Genomic DNA, 13,879 nt, shown 5'->3' with positions numbered 1-13,879 from the left:
CCAAAACAAAAGGGCACACTAAAAGGGAGAACAAAAGGTGTCCATGCATCCAGAAAGAAAGAAAAGGAACAATTCAAAGCCTGAATGCACTAGCTCTTTTTGTTGCATCCATCCATTTTTATGTATAGTTACATATAGCATATGCATATGCATGGCTGTTGTTGATAGATTTATACAGGTCCATCCATCCACTCACTTGGGCATCAGATTCTGCTTAAACACCAAGCAGCCCAGTACAGTAGAGTATATCTCAGTGATCCATGAGGAAAACGACCCCAAAAATAAAAGGCTAGCTATGCAATATTGCAATGCAGCTGCTCCATTTATCTATGTACATATCACTCAATCTAGTGCAAGATCCAACAATCTTTGCAACTTAAAATTGCATCAATCCATCCTCAAAATTACCTCTCCGATCTCTCTATAACAACTTAGTTGCACCACTAGTTCTAATCATCTTCTTAATTAGTACACTAGTAGTGCTATTATAATTGTAGTTACTACTATTTTTGCCTAACAACTTAATTGGATCAGTGATGATCGCTTGATTCACTCTTAGTTATACTACTAATTACTCGATGGTTAATTCATCACTTGAGTTGCACTTGCACCTCACTTGGCCTCAGCTGGTTTGGGTTTCTGGCCGGAGTAGTCTTTGGCGGAGCGGCTGCCGGGGGGCGGGCCGGACTCGGCGAGCATCTGGACGACGTCGGCCATGGTGGGGCGGAGGCCGGGGATGCTGCAGGTGCACCGGACGGCCACGCGCAGCGCCTGCACCATCTCGTCCTTGAAGGGGCTCCACGCGAGGCGCTTGTCCAGCGCCTCCGCCTCCGCCGCGGCCGCCACCTTGCCGGTCACCCACTGCACGATGTCCCTCGTCTCCCCGAACTCCGGCTCGATCGGCTTCTTCCCCGTGGCCAGCTCCATGAGCACCACCCCGAAGCTGTACACGTCGCACTTGGTCGTGGCCTTGGACGAGTAGGCGTACTCCGGGGCCAGGTACCCGTACGTGCCGGCGATTGTGGTGGTGGACGAGGTGTCGCCGCCGCCGCCGCCGCCGCGGGTGGCCTGGAGCACCTTGGCGATGCCGAAGTCGGCCACCTTGGGCTCGAAGTCGGCGTCGAGCAGGATGTTGGACGACTTGACGTCGCGGTGGACGATGGCGAACAGGAGGTCGTGGTGGAGGTACGCCAGGCCCTGGGCCACGCCGATGGCCACGCGGCGGCGCGTCGGCCAGTCCAGGAACCCGAAGCCGCCCCACCCGCCGCCGGCGCCGCCGTGCAGCGCGTCCCACAGGTTGCCGTTGGGCATGTACTCGTACACCAGCAGGTTGCAGTCGGCGCCCGAGTAGCAGCAGTAGAGCTTCACGATGTTCTTGTGCCGGATGCTGCCCAGCGTCTCCACCTCCGTCCGCAGCTCGCGGCTGTCGTCCTCCTCGACGCCGCCGTAGCCACGGCCATGCCCGTGGCCGCGATGCTGATGCTGCTTCTGCCGCTGCTGCTTGGACTTGGAGGAGGACACCCACAGCTTCTTCACCGCCACCAGCTCGCCGCTGCTCAGCTCGATCTTGTACACCGTGCCGGAGCCGCCGTGCCCGACGATGTTCTTGTCGATCAGCGCCTCCACGATCTCGTGCTGGTCGAAGTTTAGCTTATGGAAGCTCGTCACGTCGTACGACGACAACCCGCCGCCCCTCGACCCCGGCGACGACGTCCCGTCCTGCTCGCCGTCCTTCAACTCCCGCCGCCGCGTCACCCACCGCCGCGCCAGCGCCAGCATTGCCACCACGCACACCACGCAGCACACCCCGACGATCCACGCGCTCCCGGCGAACCCCCGCTTCTCTCCGCCCTTCTGGCACAGCGGCAGCGCCGTGTCGCTCAGGTTGAGCCGGAACGCCACGCACAGCCCCGGGTTGCCGGCCACGCTCTCCAGCAGCCCTTCCTTGATCATCGCCGGCGGCACCGGCCCCGACAGGTTGTTGCCGGCGAAGTCCAGCGAGTTGGGCAGCAGCGCGCACAGCGCCTCCGGTATCTGCCCCGACAGCGCGTTCTCCGACAGGTTCAGCACGTTGAGGCTCCTCAGGTCGGCGAGCGTCTCCGGGATGGGGCCGTTCAGGCGGTTCCCCTGCAAGGACAGCTGGTTAAGCCGGACCAGCCTCCCCATCGCCGCCGGGATCGGGCCGGCGATGAGGTTGTTGCTCAGGTCGATCTTCACGAGGCCCCAAACGTCGGCGATCTCCGGCGGGAGCATGCCGGACAGCCGGTTGGCGGACGCGAACAGCGAGGTGAGGTTCTTGGCGCCGGCGATGGACGGGGGCACCGACCCGGTGAAATGGTTGTAGGAGAGGTCCACGATGGAGGCATGCGGCAGCGCGAAGATGCCCGGCGGCACGTCGCCCTCCAGGTGGTTGCTGCTCACGCGGAACCGGAGGAGCGGCAGGCAGTCGGCGTAGGCCGCCGGGATGGTGCCGGTGAGCAGGTTGCTGAGGACAAGGATGTACTGGAGCTTACCGTTGGCGCAGGCGTGCAGCGGCAGCGGGCCCGTGAGCTGGTTCTCGGAGACCTCGAGCACGTTGAAGTCGGAGTAGCGGCCGAGGTCGGTGGGGAGCTCGCCGGTGAGCTGGTTCTTGTACACGGAGAGGATCTCGAGCTGCGTGGAGTTGCCCAGCACGGCCGGGATGGGCCCGGTGAGGAAGTTGGTGTAGAGCTGCAGCACGCGGAGGCGCGGCAGCGCGCAGAGCGAGTCCGGGATGGCGCCCTCGAGGCGGTTCTCGGAGAAGTCGACGTCGGCGAGGCGCGTGAGGTTGCCGAGCTCGTCGGGGATGGCGCCCTCCAGGTCGTTGTAGTAGAGCTCGAGGAACTCGAGGTTGGCGAGGCGGCCGAGCGACGCCGGGATGCGGCCGGTGAGGGAGTTGCCGCTGAGCTCCAGGAAGGTGAGGGACGTCATGTTGCCGAGCCACGCCGGCACGCCGCCGCGCATGGACGTGGTGGACAGGATGAGCACGCGGAGGCGCCGCAGCCGCGTGAGCGCCTCCGGCGGGCGCCACACGTCGAACCCGGGGTTCTCGTTGAAGTTGATCACCTCCAGCGAGGTCATGCCGGCGAGGGACGCCGCCGGGAACGCGCCGGAGAAGAGGTTGTCGGAGAGGTCGAGCACCCGCAGCGCCCGCATCGGGGACAGGTCCGGCAGCGCGCCCGACACGCTGGCGAAGCTGAGGTTGAGCGTCTCGAGGGACGAGCAGTTGAGGAGGCCCGGCGGGAAGCCGCCGCGGATTTCGTTGTAGGCGAGCAGGAGGTCCCGGAGCGCCGGCAGCGCCGCGCAGATGCCGGGCGGGAGCCTGCCTGTCAGCCGCCACGAGGTGAGGTCGATGCCCGTCACGTTGCCATCTCCCCCGTCGCACACCACGCCCTGGAACCGGCAGTAGTCGACCGGCGCAGACGAGAAGTCCCAGCGCGCCATGGCCGGGCCGGCGAGCTCCTGCTTGAGCCGGGACAGGTACGCAGCCTGCGCGTCCAATGCCGCCGCGCCATCGCCGGCCGCCGACAGGAGAGCGACGACGACGAGCAGCAAGGCCGTCGAGCACAGCGTGGCCACCATGGCTGCTGTATCCAGCACGTACGCACCTAGCTAGCTAGCCAGCCACTACTACCACTACCCAGTGCTGGTGTTTCTTGTTGCTGTCCGAGCAAAAAATTGGTTGGGAAATGTGTGTGGTGGTGAGAATTGAGAAATGGAGGGAGAGCGTGTATATAAGTGGAGCGAGAATCTGCCAAAGAAATTGGTGACGGCGATGTGGATTGTGATGATGATATAAAGGGAACAGAGGGGAGATGCCCAGGCTTCATCTCCTCTCCAGCTTCTTCTTTTCTCGGTGCAGTGCAGCTGTGTCAGTCAAACAGAAGAGGACCTGGACTGTGAAATGTGTTCATCAAGTGGTGCAAGGGAGAAGTCCACTTTGGCCCATTCAACTTGTCCCCCTACTTTGATGTGCTCCAAATTGCGGGAAAATAGTCTTATATGCTATCATGATACCAATTTAAAAAATTCAAATTTAAACTTGTCAAAATATTCTGAAAAAACCATGGATGTTCACGACATATATGTCGACAACTCCTCAAAAATTCATATCAAAATTCGAAATATACATGGAGAAACAAAAAAGACAAATTCAGATGTGAATTTTTGCTTTTGTCTTCTTTCGACACTATTCATCATGGATTTGTCTCTTTTGTTCCTCTATGTGTATGTCAAATTTTCATCTGAATTTTTTAGGGGCTGTCGTCATATAAGTCGTCAACATTCATGAATTTTTTTCAGATTTTTTTACAAGTTTAAATTTCAATTTTTGAAGTTGGTATCATGGTAGCATGTAAGGGCTGGTAGCACCTAATACTTTCCCCCAAATTGCCATGTATTCTTCCACTTTAGCTATATGTAAATTATCTCTTTTTAATTTGGATGAGTTGATTTTTCTGACCGTTGATTCTTTTGTCAACATTCACCTTTCTTTTTCACCTTGTGTTTCATGGCTTCTTGGGCTGAGTTTTGATTTGCCCCTTTTTTTTGGCGCAATCGACTTTTTTTTATCGGCAGTTGTGCATGGCGAACGTTCGCTGTAAGAGGTGGCAAGCGAAGCATCTTTGTCGATATTTTTAGTTGTAAAACGAGATCAAACTACAACGGTTTTTAAACGAGAATTGCCTTCTCGGGGAGAAACTATCATGTCGTCTGAAGAAAATAACACCTCTCCCCACTTCATCACAACTAAAAATGCCATCGAATCGTTCGCATGTGCCACCGGTTAGGAGGGCCCTTTTTTATTGGGCTTGAAGCCTGTTACCGATTGCCTATATTTTTCTCTTTCTATTCTTATGCGTTTTTGCTATTGTTTTTTCTTTTTCCATGTAGTTGTTTTTTTGGTATTTTTGGGATGTTGGGTGCGGTAATTGTATACACCCAAATACTATAACATACGTGTGTAAATTATATTATATTACAAAAAAATGCAATTTCGGTGCAAAGTTGTCTGCATTTTTTATTTCTTTTTCTTAAAGAGTGATACCAATGCAGGGAATTCATTCTTACTCAGAAAAACCCATTTTCTATATTGTTTAGTTTTTATTTTCTTTCTTATTTACAGTTAATACCAATGCCACTATTTCATTCATTCTTAGAAAACATTTTGTTGCAAAAAAATCACTATCTTATGCTTGTTCTTGCATATTATAAAAAACACAATCTCTATGTACTTGTGTGCAAATTTTTTTCATTATTTTGGTTTAGTTTTTTCTTCTTAAAAGGTAATACCAATGCCATTAATTCAATTTTTTTACTTAGAAAACATTTTTTGTTTTTCTTTATTTAAAATTCTCATTTATTTTAATTTTTCGTGTGTCTTACCACGTATGGGGCAAGTTTTTATTATGTTCCAAACCTGTTTTATGGTTAAAAAAGGTCAATTGCTCCTATAAAAAATCCACCTAGACAAAATTTGGTGCCAGTCCATTTGGTTCTGCCGCATGTTTGTTTGTCACACAATTGACTTACATGGAATCAAATTAAAGCGACTTACACGTAGTTGATCCCATATTCATCTTGAACATTCTTGATGGCAGTGTAGTTTTTCTTCTCCCTCCTCGTCGAATCCAAGAAATAAGTCAAGCTATACTTCGAGGATACAACGATGAGAATGCAGTGGTTGTTGCGCAAACAGTTCAATATACCAATTATCCTCAACCCTAGGTACGTTCAATAGACCAATTATCCTCTCACCTTCGTCGACAAACTGGAGAGGAAGCTCTCGCCTTGGTCCACATCCTATTGGTGATGTTGATCAACGCCACCATCTTAATGCAGATCAACCGGCTTTTCCGTGGTTTTCTCTGGCATGGACGGAAGACGGTGTTAGGAGCAACGAAGGGGGATCGATCTATTGTCTCGGGAATTACTCAATCTCGATTACAATTTGGGTACATGAATGGAGGAACGAGAAAGGGGAATAGGGTTCGTGCCGCCGCCAGTTTGTTGATCCGCTGGATGACGATTCTGTGGAAGGGACTCGGTTAAGTAGTGGCAGCCTCTGGGCTGGGCCACACTTACACCCACTCCGGCCCGCTCACTCGAGGGTTGCTCCCGTGAGCCCGCGACAGTCTGGGTGGCGGGGGCGAGCCGTTGGAGTCGCTGCGCTGTGGGGTCGCCATCTCAGGTATGCTGACATCCCCCCTTCTTGAGCAGAAGCTTGTCCCCAAGCTTCAGCGGCTGGGAATTGCGCCTGGAGAGCCACTTTGTCCTCCCATGAATCAGGCATAGCTGCTGGGTTGGACCACCGGATAAGCACCTGTTCCACCATAGCGCCACGCTGTTTGCGCCAGCAGCGTCTAAGGACTGCCACTGGCACTGAAGGTATGTCAGAATAAGTGGGAAGATCAGCAGCAGCTGTCATACCTGGGCCAAGCGCCCGCCTGAGCTGAGATACATGGAAGACAGGGTGTACTTGTGCGTGAGGTGGTAGCTGGAATCTGTAGGCCACTTCGTTGACCCGACCAATAATCTTGAAGGGGCCAAAGAAACGGAAGGCCAGCTTGTGGCATGCGCGGGGGGCAACTGAAGTTTGGATATAAGGTTGCAGCTTGAGATAAACTGAGTCGCCCACCTCGAAGGCTCGGAAGGATCGTTTCTTGTCAGCTTGCTGCTTCATGCACTGCCTTGCTCGGTGCAGATGCTGTTGGAGCAGGTCTTGCACAACGGCACGTTCATCCAGCCAGGAGTGAAGAGCCGGAACTGAACAAGCCGTCGTTGTTGTAATCCCCCATTGCCGTGGCTCATGCCCATACATCGCACGATACGGTGACATCCCAATGGCAGAGTGATGCGACGAGTTGTACCCGAATTGTGCAAGTGGAATCCAGTAGCTCCATCGACGAGGACACGCTTGCGTGAAGCATCGGAGGAAAGTTTCGAGGCACTGGTTGACTCTCTCCGTCTGGCCATCCGTCTGTGGGTGGTTGGCTGAACTCATTCTGAGACCGGTGCCCACATACTTGAAGAGCTCTTGCCAAAAGTGGCTCATGAACACTGGATCACGGTCAGACACAATCGATCCCGGAAATCCATGCAGCCTGTAGACTTGGTTCATATAGAGTAGAGCTACCTTGGAGGCTGTATAGGGGTGCGCCAGGGGCAGAAAGTGAGCAAATTTTGTCAGCTTATCAACGATCACCAAGATGCAGTTCACACCTCCAGAAGTTGGAAGCCCATCAATGAAATCCATTGTGATCATCTCCCAGGATTCCTTGGGCACGGGTAAAGGTTCAAGCAGCCCCGGGTAAGCAGCTCGATCCGGCTTGGCTTGCTGGCAAGTAGGGCAGCAACGCACATAATGCTGAATGTGTGTTTTCATTTTGGCCCAAGCGAAAAGACGGCGTACCCGGCGCCATGTTACTGGGAAGCCGGAGTGTCCTCCGAGAGGTGTATCATGAAATGCCTTGATCACTTGTTGTTGCATTGCTGTGCTGCCACCCAACCAAATGCGTCCTCTGAAGTGTAAGATGCCTTGTTCTAGGGTGAAGCACTTCTTTGGATCTGCTCTAATGGCCAATTGTTCCAGCAGTTTCTGGGCTTGCGGGTTTGAGTTATAGCTGGCAATGATGTCCTCCATCCAGCTAGGCTGACAAGATGATACCGCTTGCAGTTGCTCCATGTGGGTGGCACGGGAAAGAGCATCCGCACCCCCATTTTATGTCCCTTTTCTGTACTTAATATTGTAGCGAAGGCCAAGGAGTTTGGTGAATGCTTTTTGCTGCCAAGGGGTCGTGAGCCTCTGTTCCTCTAAGAGCACTAGGCTCTTCTGATCAGTTTGTATGATGAACTCGTTGTGTCGGAGATATGGACGCCATTGGTCCACAACCACTACCACGGCCAGGTACTCCTTCTCATAGGTGGACAAACCCTGACACTTGGGTGATAGTGGTTTGCTCATGTAGGCAATTGGGTGCCCCTGTTGCTGCAGGATGGCTCCGATGCCAGCGTCGCATGCATCTGTTTCGACGACAAAGGGTTTTGAGAAATCCGGCAAGGCAAGGACGGGAGCAGTAACAAGGCCTTATTTCAGCAGTTGAAATGATTCCTCGGTTGCGTGCGTCCAGACAAACGGGGTTCCTTTCTTGAGTAGGTTGAACATTGGCCGTGCCACAATACCAAAGTGTCGTACAAAGCGGCGGTAGTATCCTGCCAGGCCCAGGAAATGCCTGACCTCCTTGACATCCAATGGAGTAGGCCACGGAGCTACCGCCTGCACTTTGCTTGGTTCCGTGGCCACGCCTTTGTCGCTGATTACGTGGCCCGGATAAGATAACTAGCGCTGGCCAAAACAACATTTCGAAGCCCTGACCTTCCATTGGTCGCGACGCAGCAGCTGCAAAACTTGCGCGAGATGGACAGCATGGTCTTCCAGAGTACGACTGAAGACGAGTATGTCGTCAAAGAACAATAGTACACACTTGCGTACGAGGGGGTGCAAGGTGTCAGTAACAGCCCCGATGGACGTCGCCGGTCCTCCTGCCAATCCAAATGAGAGCACCAAGAACTCAAAGTGTCTGGAGTGAGTGGAGAAGGCTGTTTTGTATTCTTCCCCGTCGGCAATGCGGATCTGATGATAACCCGCTCGAAGGTCAAGCTTGGAGAACCAGACTGCGCCGTGCAGTTCATCAAGTAATTCCTCAATCACTGGTACTGGGAACTTGGGCAATGTGGTCATCGCATTTAGATGGCAATAATCCACACAGAGGCGCCACGTGCCGTCCTTCTGTTTCACCAGAATCACTGGGATGCAAATGGGCTAGCGCTGCGTCGGATGACACCTTGTTTGAGCAGATTTGCCACTTGTTCTTCGACTTCTGTCTTATGCTCAGGTTTGTGTCGGTATGGGCGAATGTTCACCGGTTGCGCCCCGGCACCAGTGGTATGTGGTGGTCACAGTTACGCCGAGGAGGAAGCCCTTCCGGCTCTTGAAAGACATCAGTATACTGCTCCAAGATAGCCTGAATACACTCGGGGGTAGCATCCTATTCTTCACCATCCCCCAAAGTAACTTCATACAGTCTGACCATGTGAGAGACAGCCCCCTGACGACACAAGCTGCCTAGCTGCATGCTGTTGATAACCGGACACGAGGAAGTCGATGGGTGACCGTGGATATGCACTACCCCGTCAGGTGATGGAATAGCAATGTGCTTGCCCTTCCAGTCGACAGTCATGGGGCTATTCTGCTCCAACGAGTCCATTCCAAGTATGGCGTCATAAGTACCCAGATCCAAGACCTTCATGTCAGTCACAAACTCGTGCCCCTGCGAAAACCACTTGCACTGAGGAATGGAAGCTCGGCATTGGAGCTCCCCGCCGCCTGCCACTTTGACGCGCCCTGCACGAGCTAAAGGAACAACTCCTTCCAATTTAGCAGCCAACTGAGCATCGACGAATGATGTGGAGCTGCTGGAGTCCACCAGCATGAGCACTTCGTGTCCCTGGAGCCATGCATGAACTTGGAATGCTTTTGGTGAGGTGTCGCCTGTCAAAGCATGCTTGGAAATGGCCATAGCAATCTCCACCGGCCGTGTCTGATCATGATCAAGGACAAAATCGATGTCGAAGAGTTCCAGTAGTTCCTCGACCACATGGAGTTGTACAGTGGTGGGGCATGTATGTTCATGACCCCACTGCTCGCTGCACTTGAAGCAGAGCCCACGAGCACGCCGATACTCGCGGAGCGCCTTGACCTTGGAGCTGTCCGCGCGGGCACTATCGAGCCCGCGGCGATCCGTGGCTGCGGGTGCTGTTGGTGAAGGCGTCGGGCGTGGTGGAGGAGGCGGCAGAGGAAGCGCTCCCCCTGGTCGTGGCCCCGTGTCCCCCGCACGCGGAGGTGGCGGCGATGGTGCCGCGGAGTAGGCGCACCCCGCGACTTCCTCCTGGAGCAAGGCGAGAGAACACACCGTATCCAGATCAGGTGGTCGCTGCACCAGAACCACCGCACGGATGTCCGCTCGCAGTCCCTCGACAAAACGAGTCAAGTAAAAATATGGATGAGTGTTGTCAAAATATGAAACCAAATGATTCATAACTGATTCAAAACGTTCAATGTAATCTGCAACAGAGGTGGTCTGTCGAATTGTATAGAACCGCCTAATCAAATGCTGGTGCCTGTCTCGACCAAACCGCGTACAGAGCAAGGTAGCAAATGATTCCCAATCGAAGTCAGACAACTTGTTCTGAACCGATTGCAACCAGATGGACGCAGTACCAGAGAAATTGAGTGCAGCCATGGGTACCCAAAACGTGGGTTGAATTCCCAACATCCTGAAATACTGCTCACATAACGTCTTCCACAGCTCTGGGTTCTCGCCGGCAAATTGTGGAAACACCACAGAAGGATGGGCTTGCCCCAGTCCAGTGAGCAATTGGCTTGCATGAGAGAAAGGAGAAGCTACAGGGCCGGGTGACTGGAGGGGGTACTGACCAGTGCCCGGGAGGGGCGCTAGCGGCGTGGCCAGCACCTGCTCCTGGTGGAGGAAGGCGTCGCGGTGGTCATTTGACCCGTGTGGCCGCACCTGCGCGGGCGGTTCGACGCCACGAGGAGCGCCGGCCGCAGCGAGGGCTGGATCGGTCATTGACGATCCTTGCGGCTCCACACCGAGCGCTGCCGCCGCAGGTGCTACCTCTTGAGCACTGCGTTGGTTTTCCCTTGAAGAGGAAAGGGTGATGCAGTAAAGCAGCGTAAGTATTTCCCTCAGTTTTTGAGAACCAAGGTATCAATCCAGTAGGAGGCCATGCACGAGTCCCTCGCACCTACACAAACAAATAAAATCCTCGCAACCAACGCAATAAAGGGGTTGTCAATCCCTTCACGGTCACTTACGAAAGTGAGATCTGATAGATATGATAAGATAATATTTTTGGTATTTTTATGATAAAGATGCAAAGTAAAATAAAAGGCAATAAAAATAGCTAAGTGTTGGAAGATTAATATGATGGAAAATAGACCCGGGGGCCATAGGTTTCACTAGTGGCTTCTCTCGAGAGCATAAGTATTACGATGGGTGAACAAATTACTGTTGAGCAATTGACAGAATTGAGCATAGTTATGAGAATATCTAGGTATGATCATATATATAGGCATCACATCCGCGACAAGTAGACCGACTCCTGCCTGCATCTACTACTGTTACTCCACACATCGACCGCTATGCAGCATGCATCTAGAGTATTAAGTTCAAAAGAACAGAGTAACGCTTTAAGTACGATGACATGATGTAGAGGGATAAACTCATGCAATATGATATAAACCCCATCTTGTTATCCTCGATGGCAAAAATACAATACGTGCCTTGCTGCCCCTGCTGTCACTGGGAAAGGACACCGCAAGATTGAACCCAAAGCTAAGCACTTCTCCCACTATAAGAAAGATCAATCTAGTAGGCCAAACCAAACTGATAATTCGAAGAGACTTGCAAAGATAACCAATCATACATAAAAGAATTCAGAGAAGATTCAAATATTGTTCATAGATAAACTTGATCATAAACCCACAATTCATCGGTCTCAACAAACACACCGCAAAAGAAGATTACATCGAATGGATCTCCACGAGAATCGTGGAGAACTTTGTATTGAGATCAAAAGAGAGAGAAGAAGCAATCTAGCTAATAACTATGGACCCGAAGGTCTGAGGTAAACTACTCACACATCATCGGAGAGGCTATGGTGTTGATGTAGAAGCCCTCCGTGATCAATGCCCCCTCCGGCGGAGCTCCGGAAAAGGCCCCAAGATGGGATCTCACGAGTACAGAAGGTTGCGGTGGTGGAATTAGGTTTTTGGCTCTGTGTCTGGTAGTTTGGGGGTACGTAGGTATATATAGGAGGAAGAAGTACGTCGGTGGAGCAACGTGGGCCCCACGAGGGTGGAGGGCGCGCCCAGGGGGATAGGCGCGCCCCCCTACCTCGTGCCTTCCTGGTAGCTTTCTTGACGTAAGGTCCAAGTCCTCTGGATCACGTTCGTTCGAAAAATCACGTTCCCGAAGGTTTCATTCCGTTTGGACTCCGTTTGATATTCTTTTTCTGCGAAACTCTGAAATAGGCAAAAAACAGCAATTCTGGGCTGGGCCTCCGGTTAATAGATTAGTCCAAAATAATATAAAAGTGTATAATAAAGCCCATTAAACATCCAAAACAGAATATAATATAGCATGGAACAATGAAAAATTATAAATACGTTGGAGACGTATCAGCAGGCAGCTGCCCTTGTTGCAGCTCCGCCACCGCGTCGGTGAGCTTGTCGACACGACGCTCGAGATCGGGCCGCCACGCGACCAGATCGTCCAGCTTGGCCGTGTGCGCGTGGATCACAGCCGTGTTGCCCCGGAGCTCGAGGCGGAACTCGTCCATGGACTTGGTGATCTTGTCCATGTACTCCTTCATGGTGGGATCCATGGCTTCGATCTGAACACGGGCTTGACGCAGACGCCTGGTTTCCACGAACAGAGCCAGATCGGGGTAGGGAAGAGGTGGTGGTTGTCTCTGATACCAGATGTTAGAAGCAACGAAGGGGGATCGATCTATTGTCTCGGGAATTACTCAATCTCGATTACAATTTGGGTACATGAATGGAGGAACGAGAAAGGGGAATAGGGTTCGTGCCGCCGCCGGTTCGTTGATCCGCTGGATGACGATTCTGTGGAAGGGACTCGGTTAAGTAGTGGCAGCCTCTGGGCCGGGCCACACTTACACCCACTCTGGCCCGCTCACTCGAGGGTTGCTCCTGCGAGCCCGCGGCAGTCTGGGTGGCGGGGGCGAGCTGTTGGAGTCGCCGCGCTGTGGGGTCGCCGTGTCAGGTATATATGCTGACAGACGGCCAACGGTGGACACTGCTTAGTCAGTTGGGGAAAGGTCTGCTGACCGCTGGCCTTTGGCGACCTCAGTGATCCCGACCTGTAGCATTTTGGGCGCGCTCTGCAGGCCAGATGTCTTTGGCTATGCAAGACAAATCCCTAGCAACCATGGCAACACCTGCACATCCCCTGCAACGCCGAGGTACACTCCATCTTCAGCCTGTGTACCAACTAGACGATTGATGATGACAATTCCTATCGATTTTGGGAAGATCACTAGCTCAATGGCTCCACCATTGCTGAGCTAGCCCTCCTCATCCACACTATGATTCCCCAACGACGTCGCAAAACATGGGACCGCGAGGTTGACTTAGAAAAATTTGGTCGTCGCTTCGAGTCAAGATCTTCTTTTGGCTTGCATACCAGGGCCGCTGCTAGACTACCAATCGGTTGGCTTCCGCGCCTCGCTTTGCTTACTGTGCAACCAAGAGCCTGAAACTATGCAACACCTTCTAGCCGGCTGCTCCTTCTCTTGTCAGGTATGGCATAAAGTCCTCGCTTGGTGTCGCGCCACCACTAGCCTGCCGAACCAAGGGTGCAAGTTCCATGACTAGTTCTCCTCATCCGTCCGTGACGCGGCAACTGCTCTTCATAGAGGCCTGGCCACCATCATCATCCTGACTGCCCGGCGAATTTGGAATCACCGCAATGGCTGCATATTCAACGGTGACAGGCCTTCGGTCTCGCTTCTTACTGACAACATCAAGGAAGAAGCTCGAGCTTGTTCTCACGCCGGAGCTGAGGGGCTAGGAACCCTAATCAACACGACCTAGTGTTAGCTAGATGAAGATGTGCATCCCCTTTCCATGCGTTTTTCCTATTCTCACTCACGTCCACTCCCTCGTTCATGCTTGGGAGAATCTGTCTGTAACTGCTGCAACCTTTCTTCTCCTATCAATGCAATGATACACAAGGCTTATTCATGATAAAAATAAATC

General features: G+C 52.7%; 1 protein-coding gene across 1 annotated transcript; it reads right to left on the bottom strand.

The window, feature by feature from the left end:
• Positions 1 to 282: 282 nt before the first annotated feature.
• On the bottom strand, positions 283 to 3,744 carry LOC123119112 (receptor protein-tyrosine kinase CEPR1). Its single transcript, XM_044538800.1, has one exon. The coding sequence runs from the start codon at positions 3,598 to 3,600 to the stop codon at positions 613 to 615; it is 2,988 nt and encodes a 995-aa protein (XP_044394735.1). The 5' UTR covers positions 3,601 to 3,744; the 3' UTR covers positions 283 to 612.
• Between the last annotated feature and the right edge of the window lie 10,135 nt (positions 3,745 to 13,879).

Source organism: Triticum aestivum, chromosome 5D (assembly GCF_018294505.1).
Source record: "Triticum aestivum cultivar Chinese Spring chromosome 5D, IWGSC CS RefSeq v2.1, whole genome shotgun sequence".
Taxonomy (NCBI): Eukaryota; Viridiplantae; Streptophyta; class Magnoliopsida; order Poales; family Poaceae; genus Triticum; species Triticum aestivum.
Note: the sequence above shows the minus strand (reverse complement) of the source record. Positions and strands in the feature narration are given on the sequence as shown.

What these genes read in the sequence shown, in the direction of transcription:
- LOC123119112 (XM_044538800.1), bottom strand. Translation starts at nt 3,600, where the DNA reads ATGGTGGCCACGCTGTGCTCGACGGCCTTGCTGCTCGTCGTCGTCGCT.